The following is a 13,862-nucleotide window of genomic DNA, read 5'->3' on the forward strand; positions in this document are numbered from 1 at the left end:
AGCATTCGTAATTAATGTAACAATTCAACTCCGGAAGCACGTACATGCATAAGTCACGCACGAAACCGCGTGCAGGTAAAATCACGTAAAATGTCCACCCCAAATTGTTCTTTCTGACAAAAGCAGCCCGACATAAGAACCAAATTTCTCTAACGATATAACGAACAAAGCAAAGAAGTAAGAAGAAAAGAAGAAAGAAGGGAAAAACGGTGGGCCATGAAAAGAAGAATTCAGAGAGGCAGAGAGAGGGGTGGCATCTTCATTTTTCACACGGCGTCACACTCGTTATTTCATGCTCGTTAACCCCGGCCATCGGGCAGCGGCCAGTTCGTAGCAGGCCGCGTTGCGTTTTAATTAAAAATTCTAGCCGCCTGTAGACGGTAATTTGAATTCATAGGTGGCCGGCATTGTCTCGGCAAACGGCGCGTTCTCTGGCACCGGTTTTAAAAGACGGTCACCGTGGGCAAACGTGGCGCGGCGACAGAAGAAACGGAGAAGGAGGCTGAGACACGCCGACGATAACGATAATTATCCTGCTCTCAGGGGCCGTTCCTCTTCGCCAATTTGGCCGTGAAGCAGCAACGCGTGGCGTTTTTGCGTATCCGCACAGTTCGTGTCCTTCCTGCGGCCACCCCATCGCTTCCGGTCAGATAAGGGCTGCCTCCACTGTGTTGTCCTCGCAAATTTCAGCTGAAATTGCGGAGAAAATATTTGCCAGTCTTTGACACCGGCCACGACGAGATAAGAGTAGTGGTTCTAGCTCCCTGTGACTCTGCTAATGTTCCTCCGCTGGAATTTTCGAGCGTCCAATTTGTAACGATCTAACGATGAGTGATGGAGCAAACGACCCATTGTCGAGCTTAATGTCCACGCTGATAAAAGGATCGAGAGATGTTTTCTATTCCCGCGTTTTGTGGCTAGATCATCTTGCGCGATGGAAAATTGTTGCAAATTTATTCTCCTCTCGTACTTAATAATTACGCTTTGAGAATAGCAACTGAGATAATAAATCGAGTGAATCGGACGATTTTAATGACCTGTGGTAAAGAGTAACTGGGATTATCTGTCTTATTATTTGATTTTGTGATTGAGTAAAATGTAATACATTACGATTCGGTGTCGTTTACCACTCTGAACGATATAACATGAAAATGAGTAAGAGTAAGATGCTTTTGTGGTATTGCAAGCTAAGAACTCTAGCAAAGGAGATAGTATTAAGAGCGATAGGGGGGTCTTACAAGAAGAGTGCAAATTCTTCAGGTCACGGACTTAATTGAAACTTTACAGGTTTGTAGATTTCGCCATGCAATTCAAGAAAATATATCATTATAAGGGCAACTACTCGATAGTTTTTGATTTATTTATAATTTATTTAAAATTATACGTTTCATGGTCGAAAAATTAAGAGAAGAGTAAGAGTAAGATAAAACGATGTAAAGGTAAGGATATTTTTAAGCGTCTACTGACCTGGATTAAAACACACATACTCTGCGTGATTAATTTTTCACGAATGATCTGAGTGATTCGAAAATGAATTAAAGAGATCGAATTAGAGAAACGAGATGGAGAGATTGAGGACGAGACTTATCTTAAATGGATCTCAATGGAGGAATTGACATGCATTGAAAGAAATAATGGAAGTCGTAATTAAATAATAACTTGGACGAATAGGAGCATATAGTAATACGAGCCATTGAAATCTATTCAAAAGTACTTTCTGAACCTATATGATCCTCTAGAGTGTATAACCCAGCGAAGATCCTATATTTTCTACCACACTCTGCGTCTATAGATCGGTGCTCAGCGCCAGATAATTGATACTCTTCTGCAAAATGCGAAGCGGAATTATCCACATCTACAATCCGACTCTGTATGCAACGTATTTATTCCGAAATCGATAAAATTATTTTTCCCTTTTCCTTGTTCGTTAAATTTTCTGACTTCCCTCGATACTCCCTCTCTTCTTCGTTCAGTAACCTATTCGGTAACTGATAAAAGGATTCTTGTTTTATCTTCTCTTATTCGCGATTATTTTACGAATAATCATTATTTCTCGAGAGCCAGGTTGATTCGAGAAGAACACGGGAAATACGTATATAACAACTTCTGATTACCATCGCGTCGAGTTGCGTGATTCCCTGTTCTCCAATTCCGCGCTCCGTTCCACGGCAGCAAGACAAACTTTAACCGCAAAGACCATATCCAAAGTCGGAAAATATGCACGTGACTTTTGAAACCTACGGAGGATAAACTCCATGACTAAATGTAGCGGAAAAATGAAGTTTGATGCAATATGAAACGGAGACGTTCGTCTAAGAGGAAATACGCGAGTAGTTGCTGTTCCAATTTCAATTTTTATCTTGGTTAATTCGAAGTGAACTGGAAACTCGATTCTTCAGCGATAATTGGATCATGGCGGTTGGACGTAATAAGGAATTCTGATATGACGCTTAAACATTTTCGAGAGACCGGTATTAATAAACCGTATTTAATGAAACCTGTATTCGTTGCATATAATTTTTATTATACTTTATCCCAGTGACTGGGGTCAGAAAATATAACGAAATATGTTATCTGAATTAGTACCTTCACTGCGAGAAATATAAGAAATTGTGTGTACACTGTAATTAAGATTTAATAAAGAAAAATATATAAAAACAAACGGAAATGTCGATGGAATCTACTTCGAAACCGAGAGAAGAGCTAAATTCCACGTTCTCCTCGGGCTTTTCATTTGATAGATACTCGAAAGTGGAAAAAATCCTTTCGACCTACTTCATCTTGATCGCGAACACAGTTAGCACGGTAATTTCTTCCACCTGCGCGTCCCTTCGCATCCTTCATGTTCCTTTCCATAATTCATCTACTTCGGATCGCGTGTTCTTTACGAGCTATCTGGCTATCTCAATCTTTTACCCATCTTTACGTATAATTTCGCTGGAATAAAGTGGATTTATTTGTATCGCTTCTTCGACGTTGCTCAACGAGTTTCCTCGTTACTTTTCATCTCGCGCGCTTGTTCTTATTACACCGGATATCCGACTTAAAAGCGTCTTGCGTACTTATTGCACGCAGACATTCTCCGGGAACAAGTCGATAGATACGCTCCTTCCTTAGTATTCGGTTCTTCTTCCACGTTTCTTCCGTCTTTCCGTGCTCTTTGTGTCGAATGACAGAGGAATTTCCTCTCGTGGATATTCGCTGTCCGATATATTCGCGTAGTGACTCGTCGTAGAAATGGCGTCATGTCGAAGGGCAATTGTAAGAAGAAGATTCTATTCCACTGACGTAATATGAAAATAAAAGTTACAGAAATACGTCTACATTCTTTTATCAAGAAATTCAAGATCAGGTATTAAATTCCCGTAGAAATTCGTCGTGTGAAATATTTAAAAATATGTAAAAAATAATCACAGACCTGGAAACACGTGGAAAAAGGCTGGTCAAAATTTACGGTCTCGTTTACGGCCTGAAATATTATACAAATTTGTTTACTCGCAGAAAGAGCACAGCTGGATTTATAAATGCGACATCGTTGAGTTCTATTCAGTTGTTCGGTAGACAGCGTGCCAGCGACGTGTCCAAAATGTTCAGTGAAATGTTTATCTCCATGCTGCAATTGCAGAAGCGATGAAAGACCGCACCTTTGCTCGCACAGTTTCGCTGCAGGACCGTACGAACAAAGGTGTAAGCACATACTCCGAAATTCGTGTCAGAATTTTCCTTCCAGATAAATTGAACGAACATTTACTTCCTAATGTCGTCAGTATGAGAAAAAATAAATCTACTCTATGAAGAAACTCACGGATAATTTTCACTCCTTCCTTTTCGAAATAAAATCTTTTTTACAGTCGCTGACAGATCGAATGAAAAAATTTTCGGACAGCAGAGCGATCAAAATACGAACTCCTCATCGAATTATAATATTTTTCATGCAACTTCGATTCGCGTGAAAATTCATTGTCTTTTTAACCTATCGATCGCAAACGTCAGTTCTCAAAAAACGTTCGCGAGGACGAGAAAAAAATCACTTCGAAAAAAGAATTACGTATCAAACGCGCGCACGAGTCGGGGGTGAAGAGACTGATAGGAAGAAAAAGAGGGGAAAAAAATCGGGAATTTGACTGATTCGATTTTGAGAGGCGCGATCGTTGCGTCGGATCTGTCATGCCGTGGATGGCGGAAACGTTTTGCCACGTGTTCCAATTCGTACTGATCGCAAAGCCGGCTGTTGCGGTGTCTGAGAATTGGGTCGACTGATACATCGATTGCTCATTAACTCTTTCCTACGGTGAAACGGCCGAGTTTTGACAAATCACGCCCGAAAAATCAATTTTCCGTCGTGCACTTTCGATTCGCAACGCGTACGAATAAAATGGCCGATTCGCTCGCGACCATGTCCGGCCGCGGACCTTTCCAAACGCGACCATATCGACCCCGGCTGTTCAACGACTGATTCACTCTGGATTCGTTGCGTTTCGAATAATAATTTATCGATATTGTCGGGAATTCGATCGCAGTTCGTTAACGTGCCGTTGTAATGGCCCAGGATGCAACAACGAATGGGCCATGAAATATGAGGTGAACGTTCGTTGTAATTCCGATGACAACTTTTTCGTTGTTTCTAGAGGCTGGATTATCTGGTTGCGACTAGAGATAAACGACGCTCATTTTTTTTTTTTTTTTTAGAGAATCTGTTTTTCACTGAATCAGAGGTACGTATAAGTGTTTGTTACGGAATGAGATTCATGTACCGATTTATTAAAACGGCTAGCAAAATTTGCCTCATTTTATTAGCCGTTTATCACGCTACTTTATCGACATTTTTTCCAGAAAATTGGGCCGCATTCTGAACTTTGGTTCTTCATCCCCTGGCATCCCATGTAACATCCAAAACAAGCACCGCGATAAAACGAAAGTTAAAGCCCATCAACGGTACGTTAGTCGAAACTTAGTTCGAAACTGTTCTCGCTTTCACGCAACTTTGGCATTTTCGGAAAAATTGCCAGCGTCTCGCTTTCTCCCTTTTCACCAGCGTTCGCGTCTCCGTGAAAATAACGCGTCTCGGCCAGGGTGCATTGCGGCTCTGTAATTGGACACCACTAATGCACCCCAACCTCGTTTGTCGAACGTGTAGGGAATGAAAAGGGAGTGGAAACAGGGGTGGAAAGATCGAGCAACGTCTGAGAACGGAAGAAACGAAAGGGAAGGAAGGAAGGAAGGAAAAAGCAAAATGGAAAAAACTGTAAGTCGATACGGAAGGCGTCGTTATTTGGTTTATTCGTTCATCCGATCTGTTTCCCCTTTGGCTCGCTACTTTCTTCGTTGCTCGTTTATTTTTCTTCCTTCCTTTGCCCATTTCACCCTTTATTTACCGAATACTTCAATTTCTACTCCATGATACGAAAAATAACGAGATTCCGGGAATCTTCGAAATACTCTTTTAATCAACCAATTTAGTAGCCGTTTTTCCGTACAACAGTTAGCGATGATACGATTCAAAAAATTTATAATTATTCGGTATCGCGTTATCAAGTTTAATTGCTTCCTGATCCTCGAGCGTTTGTTTAATCGATCTCTCGTATCGGATTCTAATAACCTCTGTTTACTATCGGATTGCGATAAATTTTTACCCAGGTTAAGTATTTTAACCTTTGCACTCGAGAGTCGACCCTCAGTCACCATTTCATAAAATTTGGAAGATCGATATTAATTAATATATCGAAATTCAATAATTCTTCAATTCTATTATTATACAATTCTTTATTTACTGCTCAAAAATGTATCGTCACTTCTTTAATAGAGAATCTTTGATTTTCTACTCTTCTCTAGCCAAAAATCGTCGAGTGCAGAGGATTAAATTCAGCCTACATAAGGCAAGGTATCTAACTCTGATGCAAAAGTTTCTGGAAAAAATTTAGTCCGAGGAACTTCATCCATATTTCTGCCAGTTCCGAATGACTGAAACGTCCATTCGATACGCAACAGTCAGCCGGATAAGACCTGGAAACTCGAGCAAATGTTTTCCTCGAGACAGCACCCACACCCCAACCTATCACCTACATTCCCTCTTACTTCCTTTTAATTTCCAGAGCGGAGACGGTTTTGTTTCTGATCAGTGCGACACCCCCGATCCCTCTGCCTTCTTTCATGTCTTCGAATCCCAGTTCCGTTCACCTTTCCGCTCCGTTATACCGTTGCAACTTGTCCAATGCAGCGTGCCGGAAACCGCCGCGACACCGGTCCCGCGTCAGTCGATACTCTTCAACCCTCGCGCGCGTCTTTCATATTTCATTCCTTCCGGCGGACCCGTTTCTCCCGCAGCTTTGTCGTCCGTTTGTCTTCTGCTCCCATAATTCTCCGCTTCGTCATGGACACGTATTTTCTTCTTCTTCTCCTGCTCGCGCCGCTTTATTATCCGCCCCGCGATCCGGCTCCTCTCGTAATTTCCCCGTTCGTTTTTGCGCTTCGTCATCTGGCCCTACCCCCGTGTATTTTTCCGCCTACTTCGCTGAGTCTCCGTTCTTATTTCTGTCTAACACGCTCCACAGCCTCGGATTTCATATTATTTCCTACGCGTTTCCCTCTTCCTGCGCCTCCGTTTGTCCCCTGTGGCCCATTATCCTTTCCCTCAGCCGTACCTTCCGGCTCCCATACGCGTTCCATCTAACGTCGTTGTTTTCCCTTACTCAGTTTCCACGACGTTTCGCTTTCTCGTTTTCCGTATTTCGTACCCGGAAGCAGCCGAGCTCCGTGATCCGGCTATCGTGGAAATAGTCATTAGACCATTCGCGATGAGAAGTTAGGTCCGGGCCAGCAAGTTGCGTCTAGACTCGAGAGCATGTTCGGGATTAAGATTCGACCGATTTTCGACGGTAATGGGTATAATTAGTTATGCTACTTGCGAGACCGTGTGTAGATTGAGTTTCTCGGAATATATATTGTATCACGTATGTATCACGAAAAAGGTATAGGTAGCGTGGAAAAATATTTGCGAATAATTTGGAAATAGAACAGACGAATAAATATCGCCACCTGATGTTTCATTTATAATAATAAATATTATTTGACCACTGATGGAAATGAACGAAATAATTTTTAACGAAATAACCCAATTATTAACGACCTCGACTAATTAACACGACCTAATAGAAAATAAATTTATTAATATCCGTTTCCATAAAGTATATCGATAATTAAAAAATTGCAGTAATTAATTGCCGGGGAAAAGTTCGACGTAAAGGCGAGAAATTAAGAAGACGCGATAGAAAATAGTATAAATACGACAAAACGAAACTAAGCCAGTTTCAACGGTTCTCGTCTGAAATTGTACCACCCGACGTTTTTCAAAATCGTTCCCGGAAGGCTACTGCAATTCCACAGAAATTAGTTCTTCGAAACGAAAAGGAGTCCCGGGGAAATTAAAAAGAACGAGAGTCGCTGTATGCACAGTTTGACGTGAAGCAGAGAGCGCCTCGAGCCGCGGTATCTCGGATTCATATTTCACCTTATCGCTAAATTGCCCGCTGTATGTTCAATCTTTGCGCCCTGCTCACTGTCCGTGGCAGAGTTAAAACTCCCTTGCGCTTTGATGACGAGATACGACGATTAATTTTCCAAGACCGTCCTCGTTGACGAAATATTGAAACGTAGATCTTAAGATAAAAACTACCAAGCTACCGAAATAAAATTTCCCTTGCAGTATACCGTGGGTAATTAGCCATGAAGGGAAATATTAGATACTATATTTATCGGTAGCGTAGATAATTCTGAAGAGGGTCTATTTCATCTTAATAAAATATGAATATTTATGTTTTAAAAAGTCTGTCAAATTCGACAAATTTTTTAACGTAAATGTACTGTTAGAGATATCAAGATCATTTTAACGATATTTAGAGTCTAGGGACCGGCATTAGACATTCCGGGCCCGCATGATGGCTAACTGTAACGTAAACGAAACGACACGTAAAACCGGCGTGGCATTTAACGCGTTAAAATCTCCCTTAAACAATAGAAAATTTTTTAATTCGATCTATGAACGATGAACCTAATTGTCGACAAATTTCTTTAGATACTTTCAACTCACCCCCGTAACAGCATAACTAAACAGCAGCGAGTTTCCTGAGTAATCCACAAATACCAGAAATTCTGCAAACCATCGAAAATCGACGAAACAACAATCCCAACCCCCAAACTAAACAAGCTAAAGCGAGACTTTAAAAACCTCATAACTAACAAGCATACGAATCGACAGGGGGCAGCAAGAGCATCGAGGAGCTTGGAGTTCCGGGTTATCTCGACCTGGTTGGCTCGCCTTATCATTGGTCCGACTGTTCTTCCGTCGTTCCAGTCACAGTTACTCGTCATAGTCGAGGTCAACCCCCGACAAGTTTGCCCTCTCTCACAGCGAAGACGCCGCAGCTCGAGATGGAGTCGCCGATCCTCGGTTACTCCGAAGTGCCACTCGCTGCGAGCTGGCTGCTTCTCGATCTTCGACAAAGCGCGATAATCCGGCCAAAGTTTAGTTCGACGAAGACGCTGGACTGGAACGACGACTCGGTGAAGTAAGGGTGCAGGCCAGGGACCAGATAGAGAAGCTGAAGAGGAAGAGAGACCCGCACACAGAGGAATTGAATATCTATTATTCCGGAGGCTCGACGATGAAACGTTGAAGAGGGTGGATCGGTGATCCTCGAAAGTTCACCTCGTTCTTTTAGATTGCGTTACACTATTTTCTTGGCGAAATCGGAGAGGCTTCCCGCTGTCGGGCGACCGTTCGATGCATTTCAGCGGAGAACTTTGGCGGATAAACGTTCCATTCTTTTTATTCCCCGCTGGAGAGAGCAGGTGATCGATGAGGGGATGATGATGAAGTATATGGTGATGTGGGGGTAAGAACAATGTTAAAAATCGGCGAACTTTCGAAGCCATCGGGATTGAAAAATTCCCCCGCGACGTGATTCTGCGCGTTTTAAGGTTTTAAGGAATAAGAAGTCGATGGTAATTTATTCGAGAAGCGGTGGCGAAGTTGGAATTGGAGATCGTGGCTGTGACACGTCCAGCTGTTACCTTCTGATTTATCGGTATAGTGATCGTTAGAAAATTATTAACCGAGGTTTCGATGCATTATATTTTTTTCTGCGATCAAACAAAATTTATCAGAAAAGAAGATGAGCAATTTAACAATTTTATTGAAAGCTGCATTACGTCCAAAACCATTTCAATATTGTCCAATATATCTACACTAAGTGCAGGCTGCTGGATGTAGTTTGCATATTGAAACAATTTTATTATCTACAATTTTATGATATTAAAAGTACAGAATATATAACATATCGAGTACTTTGAAGTGCATAAAATGTTTTATTGTTGAATTTGAAATCCATAAAATATTTGATTGTTAAATCCTTTCATAAATCTCTGTAATACTGTTCGAATGAAAAATGTAATAATTATGACGACTAAAAACGTACGCCAATATATTTGTAACCTAGTTAAATTATACTTTGGATCATTATATAATTAACTGACGCATTTCTTTTTCTTCGTGACTTGATTTAATAAACGAAGCGATCAAAGAGATCCATTTGATAATTCTGAAATGCACTAAATGTTTATAATATACTTGAAACTATATATCTTACGTTCCGTATTGCATTCGTAATGCATAAACCGAGGAAAGCTTCTGTTTGAAAACTTTCCATGAAAATCACAGTGTACAATATTTCTTCGAAGTTGTCAAAGCCAACGCCAATAGTTCTCAAGAGCAACGCGAATGGCGGTCAAATTTATGGCTCCCGGTGTTGACGTTCCCATTAAAACCTGATTTTTTGCTCGACTCGGTGGAGCATTAATTTCTAAAAATCTGTTTAGTCGTGGGAATCCAGCTGGGTTTCCCGATACGATTCTGTCGATTCGTGTTTAGTTGTTCGACAGATAGTGCGCAAGAAACATGTCCGAAATGTGTAGTGTTTCGTACCTGCGAAATCACTATGGAAGCAGCGGAAAATCGTGTTGCTAATTTCTTCGTTTTACCGCGTAAATGCAAGTTAGTACCTACTTAATTTAAGATATTAAATTTGTATTATTTCTTATAATTTCTACATATCAAATTCAGTTTCCTATCAACTCATACGCGTAAAAATTAAAATGATAATCAAAAGTAAATCGATGGCTATTTCGAATAAAGCAATATAACATATTAATTAAATATTCCATTATCGAGGAGTAGACAAAAATATTTCAATAATTTATAATAATTTGAAGTAATAATATAAGAGAAGAGACCTCCGAAATATTATCGATATGAATATATTGCTTCCCCGAAAATGTTTATTTCAGTATGTTATTAATAAGGTATTACCAGTATATTACCAACGTCCTATTAGTTAAACTATTCATCGTAGGAAATAGTTTCGATATATCGAATTCACTATACGAGAATCGTGTTATGAAATATGAATGGGAGTGAAAGCAATCTTTCATTTATCGAGCAAAGAAGATTATTGCACGCGGAAAGGGAGAAAATTGAATGTGTTAGGTCGATAGGTGGGTAACGTGGCATTAAAAGGAGATCACCGACCCCTTCGATTTCCCTAGAAATTTCCATTCCACCGGAACATAATATGTTAAAGCTGGAAATGGGTGTGATTTGTCTACTCAAAGATATGACAGCTTCTTTCATGCCCAACATCCTTTCCTCGTAGGATCGAATAATTTTTTCATCGCACATGTAAGGTATAACTAATAATAAAATATATCTAGTTAAGAACCGCCATTCGAAAACGTTATTTCTCCCATTGTAAATTTGTAACATACCAATATATAAAGAAAAATATTAAATTTCCGATTCCGAAGATCGGTAAGCACGGAAGCATTTCCATTACATAAAAATAAAAATGATTCGGTACAAAATGTTTATCGCAAATTATAAGATTTTCCTGAAAGAAAAATTACACAAAATAAACACATTCCATGGAAGAAATTTCCCACAGAAGAATGAATATATCGCAAAATTCCACGGTCTCACGGCATCTGAAATAGCCGGTAGTCTAAATTACGCAAAGTTTACCGATATTTCGATCGATGGATACACCATGAAAAATGTTACGAAGCCGCAAGCGCGCAATTAGTTTTCAGCTAACCAATTTTTACCAACCTTGAGAATAGTTTAAACAACTCGAGGCGTATCCAATTTCTTAAAGAGGCACATAGGAAGCTCTTTTCCTTGGTCGCCTGAGAGGGAACGATCGATCGATCGAATTTATTCGCGGAGGAATCGAGTGACGGGGAAAATCGCGGGGGCCGGGCCTCGCGCGCTAACAAATAATAGATCGCGCCGCGATGATCGAGAGGACCATTTATCTTCGGTGAATCACGGGCCGAGAGGAAAGAATAATGACAAAACGCTTACCTTCCCGGAGCCCCTCGAGTTGCATAAGAGAACGCCGGCAGCGTGGATTCTGTACTCCTTGTCGAGTTGCTCGTGCTGTCCTTGAATTTTCCTGCCGACAAAATGAAGAACGTCGCGTTATAATAGATCGATCATTCGTTAATGTAAAGAGGGGGGGGGGGGGGGGAAGGTAGATCGTTAGACGCTTTTGAAGCAACCAAATAATTAATATCCGTTTAAGCGATTAACCTTTTGTCCATGGTGTAAGAAGCATGTAAAAGCTGATGATGTATGTATATCAAAATCATAATAAGTCGATAAGGTAGATCGTTCAGTTTTACAGTCTTGAACGCGGGTAAAAGATATGTAAAACGAGGAACATTAGTATATAATAATTTTAATAAATTATAAAAAATTATAAGAAATATTCGCGTAATAATAAACACCGATTAATTAAACGAGATAAGGTACATTAAAAGTTCCTAATTTTTCGTTAAATTTTGTACTCTGCTCGGCTACTAGCTACTTAAACATTTATTTTCGAGAAGTATAATAACACAAAGTAGCTTCGAGGAATGCAATAATATAAAGTAGCTCGAAGAAACATAGTAACACGGGGATACTGAATTTTATCAAAGGGATCGTACTTCTGCAGACATGTTTTATTTTGCGTGAACGTCTCGCTTACACCATAAAGTTCGAACGAAAAGTTCCCGACTGAAATATAAACTTTGCGTCGCTTCCACCGAACTAAAGTCACTTGTATCGCGACTTTTAAACTTCTTTGCGTTCCTTGAATAAGGCTTTCATATTATTTGTCTTCCCATAGAAGTTAACGTTGTTTAATGGGCTACCCGAACTGATGAAATAACAATATATTCCGTAAAACCGTGAGCAGCTATTCTTTCCATCTACGCGGCTCTTTTTAAGTACCTTCGTCGTCGTTAAAATAAATTTTTCTTCGAACAAATTCATCCGTGAAATCAACAACGAAGTCGGTCACACGTTGAGCCATTTCGTGCGAATGCAGCTAAAAATAACACGTAACTGAGACAGAACCACATCGTCGAAAATTAAAGAGCCTAACCCTTCGTGTTTACATTTGGCTTTATCTTTAAACCATGCCTCTAACCCTGCCACGCTCATATTTCACACATTGACCCAGTTTCCTTACCAGGAATCTCACAGGATATTGTAGACAAAGGAATTAAATACTCCCAATATCATACCATCCAACCCAACAATTAAATACTCAGGCAAAAACCTATCCAAACCAAGCCGTATATTTATTTATTCCTATCGCGAACCCTCCATAATTACTATTATCTAAGTACATTACATTTAAACCCTTGCCTTACCGTTTAAGTTCCAATGGTGCGTGCCATAGCGAACAGCAAGGTCGGTTACACGTCCAAGAATAACACGTAACTGACAATGAGATAGAAAGACATAAGCGAAAATTAACCAGGAGCCTGACCCGCGTTTGCATTAGGACCTAGCTACAAGCCACGCTTCTCTTGATGTTTATGTTTGAATTGATTTCCTGTATAAGTCACAGGCAATATTGTAGGCGAAGAGAACTTCGAACCAAATATGCGTATCACAGTTGAGAGTCAAGGTTTCTAGATAAAGCCGAAGGACGTAAACATTAACGGTCAGGCTCGTTGGGAATTTACGGCGATGTCTCCGTCTCAGTTAAGTGTTATTCTTCGACAAGTTCAGACGAGTTTGCTCAACGTGCGACCAACGCTGCTGTGACTGTGGCACGTGGCATCGGAATTTAACAGGTGAGCCAAGGGGTTCATTAAACCAAGGAGTTCAGTTAATTCATTTATTAACGCATAAAGGTAAATCTCAGAACAAGTTTATAATTACACCCTCAATTGAGAAGCACTGAAAATTTAATTTCCTTTAGCTCGAATACTCAAACCTTCGCGAAAAATGGAAAAACATTTCCCCTCGAACCGTATCAAAATATCCACTAAATTTAGTACGAAATTCGATCAAAATGTGATTAAAATTACACCGACCGTTCCATCCACGTTATAATATCGTACACATAGTAATCAATTATTAAACGCATCATTACGATAACAGCAGAAGACGAGCGTATCCCTGATTAGAATTATCCTTCCATAATTAATCATACCCGACTTCGAAACCAACCTTCGTTACTCCGATCCAATACCGTCCGCCATTAAACTTCGTTACACGCGTATATACATCCTTCCCAATTTTTCTTAGCCAACTTCAACCCGGTAAAGTTACTTAGAACCTCCCTCGCAAACATCTCGCTAAACGGCCCGCTTGCCAGCGCACAAGAAGTCCATTTGTACGCAAGCACACGCCCGGTTAATTCGCCTCGGTAGATTTCATTCAGCGCTTTAATTCGCTTATTAGATCGCGCCAGGGCCCGTGCTTAATTCGCGCCTTTGCAAGCTGGTTGGTCGCGCAAAGAGAGTCGCGAAGG

At 40.5% G+C, this 13,862-nt stretch overlaps 1 protein-coding gene across 1 annotated transcript in view; it reads right to left on the reverse strand.

The window, feature by feature from the left end:
• Positions 1-391: 391 nt before the first annotated feature.
• LOC108546815 (uncharacterized) overlaps positions 392-13,862 on the reverse strand; it is a 128,662-nt gene continuing 115,191 nt past the window's right edge. The window contains exons 4-6 of the mRNA XM_017899073.1: positions 11,414-11,504; positions 6,386-6,409; positions 392-445 (exon numbers count right to left, since the gene is read on the reverse strand). Of these exons, the coding sequence (XP_017754562.1) occupies positions 392-445; positions 6,386-6,409; positions 11,414-11,504 (169 nt within the window). The remainder of the gene's footprint in view (positions 446-6,385; positions 6,410-11,413; positions 11,505-13,862) is intronic.

The sequence above is a fragment of the Eufriesea mexicana genome, unplaced genomic scaffold, assembly GCF_001483705.2.
Source record: "Eufriesea mexicana isolate 0111107269 unplaced genomic scaffold, ASM148370v2 scaffold794, whole genome shotgun sequence".
NCBI classification, from domain to species: domain Eukaryota; kingdom Metazoa; phylum Arthropoda; class Insecta; order Hymenoptera; family Apidae; genus Eufriesea; species Eufriesea mexicana.